Below are 18,101 nucleotides of genomic sequence, written 5' to 3'. Positions count from 1 at the left end.
TGGCCATGGTGGCTCCTCCGTCATGGGGCTGCTGTGCAGAGGTGATCGCAGCCAGGGCTCCTGGCGCTTCCGGTCAACCAAGAGTTGTTCCCACCCCCACCCCCCACCCCCCACCCCCCGCGTCCTTCCCCTTGCAAATCCCACTTGCAAACCCTTCCCCTTGCAAATCCCACTCCTCGTCACCAGTGGCCGGAGGGCTGCCTGCTGGCGCGCGATGGCACACAGGTGCTCAAGGGTTAGCGCAGGAGAGCCTCTGGTTCAGCGGCCAGCGGGGCCTGGAGTGCCCACGGGTGTCACAGGCGACCACGGGCAGGGCTGTCAAACTCAAATACTTCCCTGAGCTGGCAGGGGCCGCGAAGATACGGGGGCTGGAGCTTCTGTTAACCACCCCAGTGTTTGTTCCGCTGTCCTCAGATGTTCAGGGGCTGGGGATGGCACCCGTTAGTGTGGGCGGCGGCGGCGGCGGCCCGGGGAAACCGTTTGCCCATCTTCTGGGCTTGGTGAGAGGGAGGTGGGGCTTGCGGGGGTGGGGCTTAGCACTGGGAGGGGCGCGGTCAGCTAGAAGGGACCGGGCTCATCAGGAGGGGCGGGTGCCTAGCCCAGTACCTGGGAGCGGGACCCACGACCCCTCAGCAGCCAGAAAAGCTGCCTCTGCCTGGTTGGGCCGGCCCCGTTCTGAGGTCAGCGGTGACTGCTGAGCCTGCCCTGTGGCCGGGGCCTGCTCCCAGCCCGGTGCCCCTAGACTCGGAAGGGCACTCTTCCTGTGATGAGCTCACATCTGCTATGGTAACCCATTACGGTCCATTCGAGGGCCTGAAAGCCTCTGTGGCCACAAGCTGCTCTAAGAGCTTTTTGGACTCAAAAACACTCTTCCCTTGTCTGGCACCCCACTGGGAATGATACCCAGCCAAGAATCCAAGTCCAAATAGCAGGCATGTAGGGAACTGGGGCAGGCTGGCTGCGAGACAGCTTTCCCCACGACCTTACCTTCCAACAATTAGCCAGCTACTCAGGTGCTCAGAGTGCCCAGGATTCAGCCTCAGCCTGCTGTGTGGCCTGGGGCAAGCTCCTTAACCTCTCTGAGCCTCAGCTCCTCATCTGGCAGGAGCAAACCCAAACCCAGGCATGGTTGTTGCAAAGTTTAAAATGAAATAATGGAGAGAAAGCACTCAGCACATTGCCCAGTCTGCAGGAGCCCTCAGGAGAAGTGTACTATTTGTCTCTGGGTGAGGGCCCAAGACCCCACCCTCCCTCACCCTCCTTTAACACAGGGGTCCCCCAGGCAGCCGAGGCTGGGAAGGAAGAAGGCAGAAGCCCTGGACAGGGGTGAGTGGAAGAAGCGTGGGCCAGCCCCAGTCCATAACCAGTTCCCCTGCAGTGATGGGTTGGTTGTCTCTGGCCACCAGCCTCAGGATTTAATTAAGTTAGTGATGAACCTAACCGTGTCTCTAGGGAGCCAGGAGCTGCCCCTGGTTTCCTCCGCCTGTAGATTAATTCTTGTTTTTCCTTCTTTTTTTTTTTTTTTTTGTTCCCCCCCCTCCCCTTCTTCCCAAGGAAGAAAAAAAAAAAGCCTTATTTATTATCATTTCCCCCACTGTTGGCATGGCAACACCAGCGTACGTTACTGAGCTCCAGGCAGCCCCACAACCATCCCAGCCACCACAGGCCCAGCCCCAGCCACCACCGCCGCCAGCAGCGGCGCCCCAGCCCCCCCAGCCGCCTGCCGCCGCGGCTACCCCCCAGCCCCAATATGTCACTGAGTTGCAGAGCCCCCAGCCCCAGGCACAGCCACCAGGCAGCCAGAAGCAGTATGTGACGGAGCTCCCGGCCACCCCCACGCCCTCGCAGCCGGCTGGCGCCCCCACCCCGACCCCGGCGTCCCAGCAGTACATCGTGGTCACCGTCTCTGGTAAGTGGACATGTCCTCGGAGCCGGGGGTGCTCTGAGAACGACTCGGACAGGACTTTGGGGAGCCCTGCGTCCTGGATGGAGGGGGGCACAGGGACGCCCTCCCTCTGTCACTGTGCCTGTCAACAGCACGGCAGCTTTCAAACTTGCTGGGGTTCCCGGGGGGGGGGGGGGACGTGGTGGGGGACGTTTCTGGGGAAGGAGGGGTCAGGCCAAGCAATGAGGCTTCTGTGCGCCTGAACTCCTTTCCACCAGGGCGGCCCTTAGAGCTGTTTCTGTCTCTGTCCCCAAGTAAACTGCCACTTGAGGAAAGGACTGGGCGGGGGACTTAAAGTTTGCAAACGTCTGTTGCAGACGGAGGGCGAACGGCCTGCCCTCATTTCATGCGAGGCGTTCGTGGGGGCACTTTGGGGAGGTCAGCTGGGAGGCCTCCCCAGAGGTGCACCCTTTTTGTTTCTGGCAGGACCCAGGGGCCGAGGGAGGCTGTTGGTTGGGCAGTTTCTTGATCGCGTGGCCAAGGACCCCTGTTTCTCACTGCAGTCTCCCCTGTGGCTGTAGAGAAAGTGGCCGGGAAGCTTGAGTCGTGGCGTCCGTGATTCCTGCCTGGACCATCTTTCCCACGTCCTAGAGATGGGCCCAGCAGGAGGGACTGGGAGCAGAGGGTCAGGACAGGGAGTCACGCCCCTGAGGAGGCAGAGCTCAGACCAGGACTGGGCATCTTCAGTGGTTTCCAGTGTGCACCCAGGGATGGGGTGGGAGTAGGGCAGGGGGAGAATGTCTTGAAGCCCCTCAATCCTTCCAGAATGGAAAGGGAAGGAGGGGGAATCGCAAAGCCATCCTGGGAGGCTGTGGAAGGGGCAGGTCAAGGCCAGGTTTAGGAAGATAGGACAATATAGAGTGATATGTGGCAACTGACATGACCCCAGGGGACCAGAGCGGATGTAGCCGGAGCCCCGAGCAGCATCCTTTAGGCTCCTGGCAGTGTCGGGGTCTCCAGAGAGGGGTGGGGGTGGGGGCAAGCAGGGGCTCAAAGTGGTGACTCTTTACCACAGGGACTGGCCTGGAGGGATGTCATGTGAGAGCCATGCTGAGAGCACCAGCCATGGACATGGCCAGGGTCCCCAGGTCGCAGATCTCCAGCAGGTTCCCAGCACTGCCCAGTTATCCTGCTGGGTTTTCTCACCAGCATACCCCACCTCCCAACTCTGCAAGAAGCCGACCCTCACCTCCATCATCTCATCTCACTCCTCCCTCCTGATCCCTGACCCTGCTGCCTACCTCACTGGGGACTGGGGACAGGCGCCATCACTTATCAAGAAGGACCCCATCTTCCCTGAGCTGGCCTCACAGCTCTCAGGGTGGGTCTGTGCCCACCAGCTCTGAAAATCCCAGGCCATCCCTTCCAGGGCCTCGTGGCTCAGTCCCTCTCTTGCACGTTTCCCACCAGCCTGCAAAAGTGAAACAGCTCCCATTTTAACCAGAAACCCCAGTTCCTGCACCCCTCCAGCTGCTGCCCACGGCTTCACTTCCTTTTAAGTTCAAATTCCTTGAAGGGTTCCCCCTCCCTTCCTTAACTCGTTTTCTCTCCTCTGCTGGCCTGTGCCTTTCCCCCACCCCCCGCCCAGGGCCCCAGTTGGGAGTCGCCCACAGCTCCACCTTGTCTGTCTGATGGTCTGCTTCCTTGGTCCCTGGGAGCCACCTGACACACTGGTCCCCTTCCTCCCAGAAGCACCCTCCTGCCCTGGTCTCTGCCCACTTCCTGCCTCCCTTCTCAGCCCCCTTTGCTGTTTTCCTCCTCCCGTCCCTTCAGGGTGGCCTTGTCCAGTGTGTCTGCTTTCACTCCCACCTCGGTGCTAACAGCACTCCCTGGGCCAGGGCCTTGAACCCCAGCCACCTGTGACCCATCCATTCAGGGTTGAACAGGCCTCCCAAGCCAGCATGGCCAGATGGAACTCTGGATGTTTTCCCCTCATCCAGTCCGCCCTCTCCTGAGACTTCCTCGTCCTAATAAATACCACACCCGGGCCCAGGCCAGCCTGGATTCCCGTCCTACCCATCCCTGAGCAAGACCTCTTGGCCCCACCTCCTAAATGCTGCCAGCACCGACCATCTCTCCCACCTCCACGGCCCCCACCCTGATCCAGCCCCTGCCCTCACCCACCACCGTCCACCCCCACAGCGCCCAAGAGGGAGCCTGATGGCAACTATTGATTAATCGCATCACAACCCAGTTCAACCCAGATGATTCGGAGGCAGGTGGCCCTGGGAACCCTCTCTGAGAAACCCTGACCTTGGCTTTCTCACCTGAGGAGAGCTGGCCCCCTGTGGCCTCTCCCACAAGGAAAGGGCTTTCAAAGCTCCGCCCTTCCTACATCCCCTGCCGACAATTGCCTAGCGTTCCAACTCTGGCTGGGAGATCTGCCAGCCTCCCAGCCCCACCGGGTCCCACCTGCCCCCTCCCACACCTGCTCCAGCCCTACTGGCCTTCCTGCGGCTCTAAAAACCCACAAGGCTCAGTCTGACCTCCAGGTCTTTGCGCTCTCGGCGCCTTCTGCCTGGAGCGCTGCCCTCCCAAACCTTCCCATGGCTCGTCCTCTCTGTTCTGGTGTCTGCTCAGATGCCACCTCCCTGACGCCCACACCTCCCCACCCTGCACGGCTCACTCCGTCTCCTGACTTTGCTTTATTTTTCTTCTTAACACTCATCGTCACCTGAAGTGATGACGCCCAGCCCCTTATCCCTGAGGGCGGGGCTCTGTCCACTGGGTCTTTGTGGAATGACTGGTGAGCACCCACGTGAGTGCCAGCCTGACCCATCACAGCCTTCACGTTCGGTCAGCCCTGGGCAGCCGAGAGCAGGCGGGAGGCCTCGCCTGTCACTGCCGGAGGACTTCGCTCAGCATACAGGGCATCTGATTGGCCCTGGACTTCCTGGGTGCTGGTTTTTGCTGCTTTGGGGGTCCAGGGCCCTCAGGGCAAGGGTTTGGAAAGGGCACATGGCTCCAGGCCCTAGGGCACCCCCAACTCCTGGCATGTTCCTCTATCCCCGCCCCCAGCCTCTCCTGTGCTCCCTGATGCATGCCCAGGGAGCAAGCCCCTGGTGCTTAGAGGTCAGGCCTTTGCTCCCACTCCCCTGGTCCCCCGTTATACCGTGGGGCCACTCTATGCTGGTGGGCTGCAGTGAACGGGCTGCGGGGGTGACACTAGGGATTCCTTCTTTGGTCTGTCTTTCACGGTGGTGCTGGGGGCTTTCTGTTCCCCGCTGCTCCCTGTCCCGGTGGCGGGGAGCCCGTCCCCCAAAGGGTTACTGGGTGATGCTTCCTTCGTCTGTTCTGAGGAAGAGGAGGTTGGCTGTACCTTGTAATTCCACTTGCTGCTCCATTGGCCCCTCCCCCATCCCCTCGCAGTGATTTCCCAGGGTTCCTCCATGACCCTCTCCTGGGTTAGTGTCTCTTTTCATCTAAGGGTGGCCTCTGGGTCACGTGAGCCCATCCCAGGCACGGCAGCGGGGGTAGGGGAGGTAACTGACACCAGTCAAGGCTGCGGCAAGGTGCCAGGGGCTCCTCCAGAGCCAGAGCAATCTGAGCTGACCAGGGACCCAGGGGGACACAGGGAAGAGGCGGGGGGGGTGCGGGGGTCGCGGGCCAGATCCAACCTGGAGCCCAGGCTGGAAGCCCAACTGAGAGCAACACCACACGCCAGACTTTATGGGCTCTGCCCGAAGGTGTCTTTGGAGGTGATGGGAAGGAAACTCGTTTCCCTGCTCAGGACCAGCCCTCTAGATCCATAAGTGCCTGTCCTCACAGGCTGCCAGCCTCTTGCCGAAACTCGAGGTGGAAGGAGGGCACTGCGGGCCCTGGCTGCCACCGGCAGGAAGGTGAAACTGAGCCGGCCCGCAGGAGACAGGGCTGGGCTGAAGGAGGGTCTGCGGCCAGCCCGTCTTCCCTGCTTCGCTCACACTTGGAGTCCTTGGGAGTCCAGGAAGACTTGTGTCCAAAAGAGAGCTTTACAGACGGGGAAGCCAAGGTCAGGGCAGACGAGGGACCCAGGACCCACAGGCCGCTCCAAGAGCGCCTGACGGAAGTCATTTCCAGGATCAAAGGATCGGGAGGGAGAGAGCCAGACTGCCCCGTCTGTCGTCCGTGAGGACGACAGCTTGTCATCAAGCCTCTGGGGCTTCCCTCAGTCTTCCCCCCTCATAGCTCGTGGTCCTGGAGATGTGAGTAGGTCTCAATGGGGAAGTTGCAGGGCCCGGGGAGGAAGTGATGCTCATCAGATTGAGGGACAGGAAACCAGCTGCCACTTCCTGACTATAGACTTGAGGCTGCAGGGCCCTCCCTGGTCTCATGCACATGCCCAGAATGGAGAAAGCAGACAGACAGATGCAGAGGCCCCAACACACACACACACGCACACACGCACGCACACACACAGACACACACACACGAAGCTCCTCATCCAAATATTATTCTCTGGAATCTCACCTGCTTACTTCATGGTGCAGCCTGGCACCCCCTCCTGGCCTGGCAGATGCGGGGCTCCCAGCCTTGAGGACCATCCCAGACTGTTTCCTGGGGCTTCCCCATCCCCTGGTCTCTCAGCAGGTCCCCAGGCCTCCCAGCTGCCGAGGGTCCCGCTGAAGGTCCCACTGAAGGCGTTTTCATCGGAGGCCCCGGGCCTAGGAGGTAGCTGGCGCCAGCCCTCCAGTCACTGGCCCACCATGAACTAGGCAAAACCTGTCAGAGGCCTCTTCGGTTGGGTGCCATTCCTTGGGCTGGGCCTGGCTCCCCGTGTCCCACGGACGGCCAGGTGTGCCAGGCCCCTCACGTGACTCAGGGCTTTCTCAGGTTTCTCCCGGGGGCCCATCTCAGTGATGGCTGCCTCCCTCACTGCTCCGGGAAGCCTAAGTGGATACGAGGGAGGACTCTAGCCAGATCTAGGGATTGGTATCTCCTGGAACTGGCTGCAGAGGCAGCTGGCCAGGCAGGCCTGAGGTTGTCCCAATGTGTGTCCCACGTGTGGCCAATCAGAGGCCTCCCCCAACAACCACCTCCCACATCTGGCCACCACTCCCCCTCCCCCCAATGCATAACACGTTCCTGAGCTCTGCTCCAGACTTGGTCCCTGAGGTTCTCGCTGCTCCCTGGCACTGCCCTTCTGCCCTGGCCAGGCTCTTCTCCCAAGCCTGTGTCCCCACATAGCCAAGGCCCAGTTCCCGATGCTCTGGTCCTTCTGGGGTTCCCGTTGACCCCCCCCCCCCCCCACTGTTTACCACGGCCCTTGGGGTGTCAGCCCAAGCATGACCTGAGACTCTGGATTCTACGCACAATGTGAGGTTTACGTGGGCACAGATCTGGGCCAGCATCCTGTCTTGCCACTTCCCATCTGGGTGACCTTAAGCAGGTCACTTCCTCTTTCCCTGTCGCTTGCCTTATCTAATAACAGGGGTGATAAAAGTTCTTTCTGTCTCCAGCTACCCGGGAAGACCGTAGCGCAACACTTGGGGCACTAGAAGCATGATAGGTAGCCCTCCTCCTTGCCCACCACCCTCCAGTCCTGCCAGGGACTCCCTGGGGAGGTGGCACTGGCAGCTTAGCTCCTGGTAGCACTTTGGAGGAAGGCAGGCACATATGCGCCCCACCACCCTACCCTGGCTTCTGGAACTGCTGGGACCAAGCCAGGCCACAGGGAGGGGGCAGGATGGATGGTATCCTGACTGGGGCGGGGGACTCCCAGCCAGCATCCCTCAAGGACAGTTGCCCCCCGTGCCCCTCCCCTTCTCAGCTCCCTTGTTAATCGCTCAGCGAGACGTGCATGAAACTCGACCTGCGCCTGCCCGATAGCGTTTCCGGGTACCAGCCTCCCTCCTGACTTCATAGCAAGGCCCCGGCCCAGAGAAGGCCCTGCTTGGGCCATGTCTGCTGGGAGGAGAGTGTTTATTCTAAGAGGGCAGCCGGGAGCTCTGCATCCACCGGGAGGGATTAGCTCCCCAAGGTTGCGGGTAGAAAGCTGCCCACGCACCCTGCTGTTCCCAAAGAGGTGGGCAAGGAGTGAGGACCATGGGGCAGGTTCCCCTGGATGGACGGGGGCAGGGGCAGGGCGGGGACAGGTGGGCACCATGTTCTACGACTGCCTCTTCTCGGCTGCCTGTCAGCGTGAGTACCTGCCTGCCCACCTCCAAGCCCCCCCCATCCCCCCGCTGCCCCCGCCCCACCGAGGACAGGGAGGCTGGGGACAGTGGAGAGAGAGGGGAGGTGCTTGGCCACAGGCTGGCAAGGCCTTCTGAGCTCACTCCTGACCATCTCCCATTCCTGGGAAGCCAAGAGTCCTCTTGAGGAAGGTGGCCCCAGCACCTTGGTCCTTCCAGGGCTGCTGAGACCCTGGGGAAGGGGGTCAGTCACTGGCTGTCCACAAGTCCTATCTGTTGGGGAAAGGGATCCAGCCCTCTGGGCCTGAGCATCACGGCTCCTCAGTCACCCCTCCTGGTCTAGCGTTGGGACGAGGAGGGGTGGGGTGGGGTGGGGCTGCTTCTGCCTGTCAAGGGCCACAGGTCCTTAAGGCTTATCCCAATGTGCAGTGTCAGGGCCTGCCAGGAGACAGGCAGGATCTTGGAGAGACCCCGCTCTGTCAGAGGATCAGCTTCAGGCCACTTCGTCCCCTCCTGATGGGCTCAGGCTCAGGGTTGACAGGGACAGCAGGCGGAGCTGACCCAGTGACCCTTCCTCACAGAAGGCGCCATGCGGGCCAGTGAGACTGTATCAGAAGCCAGCCCGGGCTCCACAGCCAGCCAGACCGGAGTCCCCACTCAGGTGGTTCAGCAGGTGCAGGGCACCCAGCAGGTAGGACGCACTCCCCTCCCCCCCAGGGGGCAGGGCGGGAGGGCACACGAGAGGGGCATTGGTGACGGTGGCCACAGGTACTTGGCCTCCCCTCCCACCCTGCTGCCAGAGCCATCTGCTCACCTGTTCTTAGCAAGATGTTCGCTTCAGCCACCACCCCCGCCCCGCCCTGGGGAAGCCCGCATGGCTCAGGTCCTTACTCCCTGCCCCTACAGCGTCTGCTGGTCCAGACAAGCGTGCAGGCCAAGCCGGGCCACGTGTCTCCCCTCCAGCTCACCAACATCTCAGTGCCCCAGCAGGTAAGGGTGCCACACCAGGCCCGGCCTCCCCCTGGGTTGCAGAGCCAGTTCCTGGTGGCCTGCTCAGATGGGCCTTCACCAGCATCAAGGACCTAGGCCCCATCCAGGGGGATGACCGCCGCCTCCGGCCAGTGAGACGGTGGCAGTCAGGGCCCGTTGGGGAAGGAGTTGCTGCACGAGACATCTTAATAGACAGCCGAGGAGTAGCAATAAGGAAGGTGGCTTTCAGGCCCAGCCCCGATATCTCAAAGCAGAGAGCCCAATGCCAGTTAGGAGCCAAGAGCCCGTAGCCAGCACGGGGACCGTGAGTACATGGTGGCCTGTCCCCCAGAAGGCTGCCGGCGGTGTGACGGGGCTCCGCCCAGAACGGGCTTCAAGGGTGAGAGCATATTGCGCATGGCCTGCGGAGCCAGGCTCCCTGGATGTCGACCCTGGCTCGGCCACTTACCGGTTCCAGGGCCTCGGGCAAGCGCTTTCGCCGTCCCAGGCCTCGCTGTCACCCTGTGTGCGGTGGGGGTAGTAACAGTGCTGCCCGGGGGCCGTCGGGGCAGTTTTGTGAGCTGACGGTGAGCACCACCAGGACATCGCCTGGTGTGGCGCAGATGCTCGCGGGAACCGGACGGGCTGTTGTGAGTGAACTGTGGTCCTTTTTCCTCCTGCTTCTAGGCTCTCCCCACGCAGCGTCTGGTGGTGCAGAGCACGGCCCCAGGCGGCAAGGGTGGCCAGGTTTCCCTGACAGTGCATGGCACCCAGCAGGTGCACTCGCCCCCTGAGGTAGGTGGTGGCCCCGTCGGTTGCCCTCTCTGTACCTCTCTCCCCGGGTTGGGCATGTACCCCCAGAGTATACTTGGAGGGGTCCCTGCGCCCCCAAGCCCACTCGCTCCTCCAAAGTCCTTACTGAGCCCGGGTCGGGTGGCTTGGCTGCCTGACTCGTGGCCCTGCCAGCTCTGAGCCGCTTCCCACCCCAGCCTGAGATGGGCCTCGCAGCTCCGCATCAGGACCCCGCATCCCGGGAAGCAAAGCGGGTCCCCCTGCGCCCCTCAGGGCTGGTAGAGGCTCTTCCCCAGACTACAGGGTGGATTCTGGGGACCCCCTAAGCACTAATGAGTGTGTTGGAGGCAGGCAGACCACGGGTGGCTGGGAGCATAGGTGGCAGCATCAGGAGCTTGGGGTCAGACCCCCAGCTCAGCCATTTCTCCTGGGGGACTCTGGCCAGGCCCCTGGAGCCCCCTGAGCCCAGTGTTTTCTGTGTAAAACAGCTAATAATACCAAGGGCCGTCGGCTCCGAGTGGCCACAGCAGGGCCCAGAGCTCACAGGGACTCTGTCGCCAGTCTGCCTGGGGTCAGTGCCCGGTGCCGCCACTCAGCTGTGTGGCCTTGGGACATCCCTTCCCATCTGGAAAGTGGGGCTCGCCTCACCTACCCCTCCTCACCTCAAGGCGGCAGTCCCTCTGATTTCGGAGGCACAGGTGTCCTCTGAGCTGAGGCCATCTGGGCTGCGGAGGGTGGGTCCCCCCACCGGCACCTGTGAGCCGAACCCCTAGCCTTGCCTGGGAGTGAGCGGGGCTACGGCAGGGACTAGGCATTTGGATTCATGAAACGCGGCCAGTTACCAGCCTAGGAGGCTGAGACCTCTGTAGACTGCCAGCCTCCCCAAGTAGCTCTTGGGACAGCCCTCCTGAGAAGGGTTTTCCAGGGCCTGGGTGCCCAGACTACGCTCCCGTGTCTCCTTCCCTCGCAGCGGTCGCCGGGGCAGGCAAACAGCTCCTCCAGCAAGACGGCTGGGGCCCCCGCGGGTGCCGTGCCGCAGCAGCTGCAGGTCTGTGGCGTTCAGCAGAGTGTCCCCGTCACCCAAGAGGTGCCAGGCCAAGGCGGGCGGTGGCTGGGGCAGGGGGTCCTGGCCAGGCAGCCTCTGCGGCCTCCCTGGCTGTCTGGGAGAGCTGCGGTCGGGAAGGTCTGTGGGAGCCGAGCAGGTAGGGGTGCATCCTCAGCCGGCCCCCCCGGGGCCTCTGGCAAGCACCTCTGCTCTCCTTCAGACACGGCATCCTTATCTGCGTAATGGCTTCTGCCCTGGGAGTCTGGGGGCAGGGTGGTCGGGGTTGCTGGGGGATGAAATGTGGTCCTCACAGGTGGCACCTAACACTGAACGGGCGCTGGAAACAACTTTGAGAAACAACCTTGCCTCTTTGGGCCCACTCGCCGGGAGGAAGCCCCGAGGCCAAGTCCAGGCTTACCCCTAAGGAGCTCGGGGAGAGGCCCAGCCTCCAAATGCACGGCCAGCCTTTGGGAGGAGGCTATGCTCTGAGCTGCTGGGGCAGGTTAAGTGGCAAGGGTCGTCTGCCATCTGGTCGCCATCACTCACGTTGCGGGGTCCCAAACCCCTCGCAAAACCAGATGAAAGGCACAGACCTCCCCCAGAGGAAAAGCGGAAACCCCATCCTGAAGGATTCGCAGGTGTCCTGCCGAGCACCACGCACCCTCTGAACCTCCAGGCCTGGGTCCGAGTCCTAATCCACCACTCGGCACCCCACCCCACCCCACCCCCCGCCTCTGCCCCTCGCTCTGTGCCCTGAGGGCGATGTCCGTATTCCTGCGGTAGCATGAAAGCAAGGATGTGGAGGCAGGCGGATGTGGGGGTGGTGGGGGTGTGCGATAACTCATGTCCAGAGTGGGGGTGGGTGACAAGGACTCCCGCAGTCAGTCCCAAGTTCAACTTCAGTTCTGCCACTTCCTGTCAGCCTCACTTTGATGAGCCTCTGTTCACGCCTCTAACTGAACGCCCGGGGTCAATGTGGTCCTGAATCTCAAAGGCACTTGGTGCAGGGCCGGCAGGGAAGAGCTGGAGAATGGTGGCCTCTTTCTCACCGGGCTGCTGTGAGGCTTACGGGAGTTCATGGGGGCATGGGGTGGGTGCTCAGGGATGGGTGGGCCTTTGGTCGCCACGGTTACCACAGTCTGACTTGCCTTTTCCATCCCAGAGGTCCGTGGTCCAAGCCACTCCACAGGCGCCCAAAGCCGGCCCCGTGCAGCAACTTACGGTGCAGGGGCTCCAGCCAGTTCACGTGGCTCAAGAGGTGCGTGTCTTCTCCACTTACCTCTGGGCAAACTGGGACTAGGCCCGGGCTGGGGAGGGGTGGGTGCGGGCCCATCGGGCTGCAGGGAGGGAATGGGGCGGGGCTGGGGCGGGGAGGGGGGGGGCGGGGAGTTCCTCAAGGGCTTGGGCTGTGGGCTCTAGACTCTGTCTTGGAGCCTCCCCTCTCCCCGGCACCTGGCGGTTCAAGGGCCCAGGTTTTGCTAAGAGAGAGATCTGGATTCTCCCCTCCCTGAGGCACCGGGCGGGATCTTCCGTGGGGTTGCCGCGTGGGCTCAGCGACCCGGTGGGCGGCGGAGGCCTAGAGCCCCGCCCGCGGCCGCTCCCGGTGACCCCCCAGTGTCTCTGTTTGTCCTCCAGAGCTCAGGCAGTCAGTTTCCCGCTAGGAAGGCAGAGCAGCAGGAGCCCCGGCCCACGCCGCCGCCGGAGCCGCCGCCCCGGCCACCCACGCCCGGGCCCCGGCCGAGCGCGCTGGCCCCGGAGCCGCCGCCGCTCCCGCCCGCGTGCAGGGGCGAGGTCCGGCAGCTAGGCAGCCCCCAGCCGCCGCCGCCCCATTACGAGCCGGGCGCCGAGCAGTGGGTGGAGCTGGTGGGCGTGATGCCCCCGCACCTGCTCCTGCCGCAGCAGAAAGTGGTCTTCGAGCCACTGCCCGGGCTCCCGGCCCGAGCCAGCCCCGACCAGAGGGTCAGGATCCAGAGAGTCCCCCAGGTGCTAGTGTTCGGCACGGCCGCCACGGCCCTCAAAGTAGGTGGCCGACGCACGGGCGGGGGGCATCGGGCGGGCGGGGGCGGGATCCGCCGGCCCCGGCCGGCGCCCGGCCCCAGGCTGCCCGCCTGGCCCTGCTGGCCCTGAAGACCCCACCTCCGCCCGGCCAGTGTGGGGACCCACCTCCGACCCCACCCCCACCCCCAAGACTGGCGGTCCCAGGTCCCAGCCTCCACTCCAACAGACGGGCGGGGGATGGGGGTGGGGAATCCAGGCCCCGCCCCCCAAACCTTGTCAGTAATTCCAGGTTGTGTCCCGCCAACCGGAGCCCCACCCCTGGCCTCTGGCTCCTCCCCTGACATCCTGTACTTAGTTTCCAGGCCCCGCCCCTACGGACGGGGATCCTTCCCTTGATGCAGGCTCCACCCCTGAGGCCCTGTTTGTATGTGGTTTTCAGGCTCCAGCTTTGGCTTTAGCTCTAGTGACAGCCTTGTCCCAGTGCTTGGCTCTACTTGTGGGGTCCAGCTTTCACGCTCAGAGTAGGACTCCGGGGTCTCCTCAGCCCGCCTCACGTCAGGCCCCATCCTTGCCGTCCGTAGCCTAAGCGCAGAGTCCTGGCTTCTGACACAGCTCCGCCCGATTCCCAGCCCTGACCAAGGCCACAACCCCCGGGCCTCTGACCCCTGGCCCTGTCCAGGATGTGTTCAGAAAGTCCAGAAACGCAGCCTCCCCGCCGGGGAGCCAGGTGTCCTTGCGAGCTTGGACAGCTACCAGCCCTTTAGAGACAGAGGCAGAGGCAGAGGAACCGCCCCACCCTTGACCTTCTGTGTGCCCTTCCTCCCACACCAGGTGCAGCAGCTCCAGCAGGTGCCCGTCCCACACGTGTACTCCAGCCAAGTGCAGTATGTGGAGGGTGGTGACGCCAGCTACACGGCCAGTGCCATGTGAGTGGGCTGGGGGGGGGGGGGGGGCCTAGGTCGGCTCAGGACCCTGCTGCTGGGACTTGAGGCCTGAGAGTCCCTGCCCCTAGCAGACCAGCCAGCCTTCAAGGCCTCAGGTGACGGGTGATAGGTGCTTCCCCAGGATAACCAGCAGCCATCAGGCAGGGGCAGAGCAGAGGGGACCCTCGCAGGTTGGGAAAGGCATCCCAGTATAACTTAAGACCTTGGGGTCAGATGGGCCTGGTTTTTAGAAAAGAAAAAAAAAGAAAATTTAATTTTTATAAGACAAGCTTTCTGAATTAGTAGGGAATGTTAAAGAAAAAGAAATCTTCCCTGTTGACCCCCAAGCTTGCTCCAAAGGCAGTGCTGTGACCAGTTTCTTTGTTTCCTCCTAGAGGCATCCTGAGAATAGAAACTAGCCCCTTTTTTGTTCAGAAACGGGCAGAATGTTCTGTCCTTTATTTCTTCCCAGTTGTGTGTCTCAAAGCTCTTGCCTGTTTCTCTGACCGGGTCCCAGTCACCCTGTTTAACGGCTGCATAGTACTCCACGGTGCAGACATAGCGTGAACGACGTAGCCGGTGCCCGCCCGGCCGACACTTGGGGGCCCTCCTCTCCCTGCTGTTGCGTGCCCTGCACGCCTGCCACGTCAGGCAGATGCCCGAGGCCTGCCCGAGCCTCCGCTCTGGCTCAGTCTTGTCCGGGAGACCCCTCACACCACCGTCGCTCTCTCCTCCTTCACAGTAATAGTTCCAGGATCACGGTGATTGTCGGTTTAATTGTCGGAAGCTTCATCCGGTTTTCTTTGCGTTGTGTCTGACCTTTTTCCTTACATCCCCCACCCACCTGTCCCATAAGGGCGTGATGCTGGGGATTAGCTCATAGAGCAACTCAGTCCCTGGATTGTGGTGCTGTGGCCTATCCCAGGGGGCTTGACCCTGGCACCTGAGTCATGGTCGACGGCCTCCAGCTACCTCATAGTTCCGTTGACTTATCCCGTGCTGCCAGTCTCTTAGCCACGCAGTTAACCAGAGTGGGTAGGGACCATACAGGGCATTCCGGAAAGAAGAGTGGCCCCCATAGGGCCCCCAGAAAGTAGAAGGGAGGCACAAGCCCAGGCCTTGTGGTGCCGGGCTGGCTCCTTCTGCCTCCCCTGGCAGTGTCTCTCCTTGCTTCTGTTTGAATTCTCCCCTCTGTGGTTATCGCGTGTGGGATCACACGTGGCCCATCACCGCCATCGGATTCTGGTGAAATTGTTAGTAGCACTGTGTCCCCTGTCTGTCTCTTGCAGTGGATTTTAACCGGCTTCCCAGCCCTTTGCCAGCCTGGACCCCCTCCCTGGCCAAAGCCACAGTCCCTGCACCTCTGGCTCTGGCTCTGTCCAGAGATGCACACATTCGTTCAATCATGCAGCAAACTGCTGCCAGAGCAACATTTTTCGAGCACGTGTGGCTCCAGATGTGGGGTGGGGTGGGGTGCTGGGCTGGGCTGGCTGTGGTCCCTGCCTGGGGATGGGGTGGAGGGCACTTGCTGGTGCCACCCGGTGCCACTTCAGTAGACGTGGACCAGGATGCCGCAGTCAAGAGCTGCCTCTTGGTGTCCAACAGGTAGGGCGCCCACTTCGGGTGACCAGCCTTCCCCCCCCCTCCCCTCCCCCCTTGCCCCTCCCCCCGCCTTCTCCTTGCCGCCCTGGAGGCCTGCAAGTCTCCTTCCCCAGCTTCCTTCAGGAGCCTGTTACAACAGAGCCTTCTGCGGCGGGTCCCATCTGGCCGGCCTTGCTCCCTTTCTGGATTTTTAAAATTTGATGTTGTTTTGAATCACTAATAAGTTAAGAGGACTCAGAAACCAAAACTGTGTCCAACGATGTCTTGTGAGATGCCTACTCCCCATCCATGGGGCCTCCACCCGCATGATGCAGACATAGATAGGAAATGGGGCACAGTCTCCCCCCTGTTCCGGAAACCCCATCCTTACCTTTCCCCACCTCTTTCGTTCACCTGAAAAAATGTTCTGGAGCTTCTTCTTTGGCAGGATCTTCCTCTTTCTTACCCCTTCTTAGGATTCTGTCACCTTTCACTTAACTGTCCTCCAAAGAGGGACCCCAGTTGTTTTTGCTCTCTTGCTATGAACTGCAGCCTTGAGCCCCCGCATCATCTGACGCGGGTCCTGGGACGGCTGGAGGAGAACGCTCCTCTGCCTCAAAGGGATATGCTCTGCACTCCAGAAGTCGTCGCTGAATGGCCCCCAGGGTGGCCACAGGATTGAAAGTAGAACCCCTCCCCTTTCTCCAGCCCCCTCTTCCCGTCTCCTTTACTACCTGGGCACCGACCACGTTCTGCAATGCCCTTGATTCACCTCTGTGCTTGCTTCTCCTCTGGCTTCCCGGCGACAACGTGAACTCCCCCAGGCAGGGCTTTTTCTTTCTTACCCACTGTTGGGTCTGTAGTGCCTGCAACAGTGCCCAGCATACAGTAGGTGCTCGATGAGTTGGTTTTGTTTTGTTTTGTTTTTTGTTTTGTTTTGTTTGTTTTTAATTGAGTGAAGTGTGTGCCCTATTCCAAGTGACCTAGCCATTCTGTCTTGGCTTCTTCACATCTGAGGTGTGGGCTCCCATGCCAGGGGCCGTTCTGAGGATTACATGGAAAATTGCGCCCCATCAGGCACCCGCTCAGAGTGGTGCCTGGTCCGGCATGGGTAAATGTTGGCGGCCTCTGGCTCCCATCCTGGGAGGGCCCCGGCGCCACAGGAGCCCCCTCCGCCCCGCCCCTCGGCTGCCCAGCTCCTGCCCGCTGACTCCTGCCTCTGCTTCCCTCTCAGCCGCTCCAGTACCTACCCCTACCCGGAGACGCCGCTGTACACGCAGACAGCGGGCGCGAGCTACTACGAAGCTGCAGGCACAGCTGCGCAGGTCAGCACGCCCGCTACCTCCCAGGCGGTGGCCAGCAGCGGCTCCGTGCCCATGTACGTGTCCGGGAGCCAGGTCGTCACCAGCTCCGCCAGCAGCGCGGGTGGGGCCAGCGGCGGCGCCAGCGGCACCGGCGGTGGCGGCGGCGGGGGCGGGGGGCGGCGGCGGCGGCGGCGGGGGCGGCGGCGGCGGCGGCAGTGGCGGCGGCGGCGGCGGCGGCAGCGGAGCAGGCACCTATGTGATCCAGGGCGGCTACATGCTGGGCAGCGCCAGCCAGTCCTACTCCCACACCACGCGTGCCTCGCCAGCCACCGTAAGTGCCAACTCGGGCCCCAGAAAAGGCATGCGGGGCCGGGGGCGGGGGGAGGTGCTGGGCGCGGGCGGTGGGTGGTCACTGGTCGCCGGCAGCAGGAGTCTTCGCACCCTTGCGCGGGAGTCCTCAGATGAAGATGTCCGGGGATCAGATCCTGGCTGTGTAGCCTCAGACAAGTTACTCAACCTCTCTGGGCCTCAGCTCATATGCATGAGGCTGTTAGACCAGGGCCCCAAGAAGTGTTGTCTCCTATGATCAGAACTGATGATGGCAGGCGTATAGCAAGGGGAGGGAGAGGCAGGCACCCGCATGGGGGGAGCTGCCGTGAGCAAGGTACTTTGTCCATCTAGAAGGCGGCAAGAAAACCTCTCTCTGCCCAGAGGTGGGCTGTATGGAGTCACTTGGGCCGGGCCTCTCACTAGCTTTGTGACTGTGGTTGGATCAGGGCCTAGTAGTCTCAGGGTGGTCCTTGTCCTCTTGGAAGCTGGGGTCTGGAGTGATTTTTTTTATTTTTATTTTTATTTTTTAATATTTATTTAGTTTTGAGAAAGAGAGAGAGAGTGAGCGAGCAGGGCAGGGGCAGAGAGAGAGGGAGACAGAGGATCTGAAGCAGGCTCAGAGCTGTCAGCACAGAGCCTAATGCAGAGCTTAAACTCAAGAACCGTGAGATCATGACCTGAGCCGAAGTCAGGCGCTTCGCCCACCGAGCCACCCAGGTGCCCCCGGGGGTCTGGAGCGATTTTAAATACCGCCCTTTGGGGGCGCCTGGGTGGCTCAGTCGGTTGAGCGTCCAACTTCGGTTCAGGTCGTGATCTCACCGTTCGTGAGTTCAAGCCCTACGTCGGGCTCTGTGCTGAGAGCTCTCGGAGCCTGGAGCCTGCTTCAGATTCCGTGTCTCCCTCTCTCTCTGCCCCTCCCCTCCCCTGCTCACTCTCTCTTCTCTCTCCTTCCAAAATAATAAACATTAAAAAAAGCTTTTTTTAAATTAAATAAATAAATACCGCCCTTTGACATAGCCACCCATCATGGACCACATAACCGAGACGGAAGCTTTCTCAGAAGGCAGGCTGAACCTCCCTTATAACCCCCCATGTAGCCCGGCT

The 18,101-nt window shown here is 61.8% G+C and overlaps 1 protein-coding gene across 1 annotated transcript in view; it reads left to right on the top strand.

Moving 5' to 3' along the window:
- The window catches only part of RFX1 (regulatory factor X1), a 32,052-nt gene that overhangs the window by 6,059 nt on the left and 7,892 nt on the right, over positions 1–18,101 (top strand). The window contains 9 exon segments of the mRNA XM_019427494.2: positions 1,555–1,909; positions 8,637–8,746; positions 8,962–9,045; positions 9,712–9,819; positions 10,787–10,903; positions 12,024–12,119; positions 13,691–13,785; positions 16,598–16,832; positions 16,834–16,998. Coding sequence (XP_019283039.2) covers positions 1,603–1,909; positions 8,637–8,746; positions 8,962–9,045; positions 9,712–9,819; positions 10,787–10,903; positions 12,024–12,119; positions 13,691–13,785; positions 16,598–16,832; positions 16,834–16,998 — 1,317 coding nt within the window. The 5' untranslated portion in view covers positions 1,555–1,602.

This window comes from Panthera pardus, unplaced genomic scaffold (assembly GCF_024362965.1).
Source record: "Panthera pardus isolate Hobbes unplaced genomic scaffold, ASM2436296v1 HiC_scaffold_8, whole genome shotgun sequence".
NCBI classification, from domain to species: Eukaryota; Metazoa; Chordata; class Mammalia; order Carnivora; family Felidae; genus Panthera; species Panthera pardus.
This window is presented reverse-complemented; position numbering and strand designations above follow the sequence as displayed.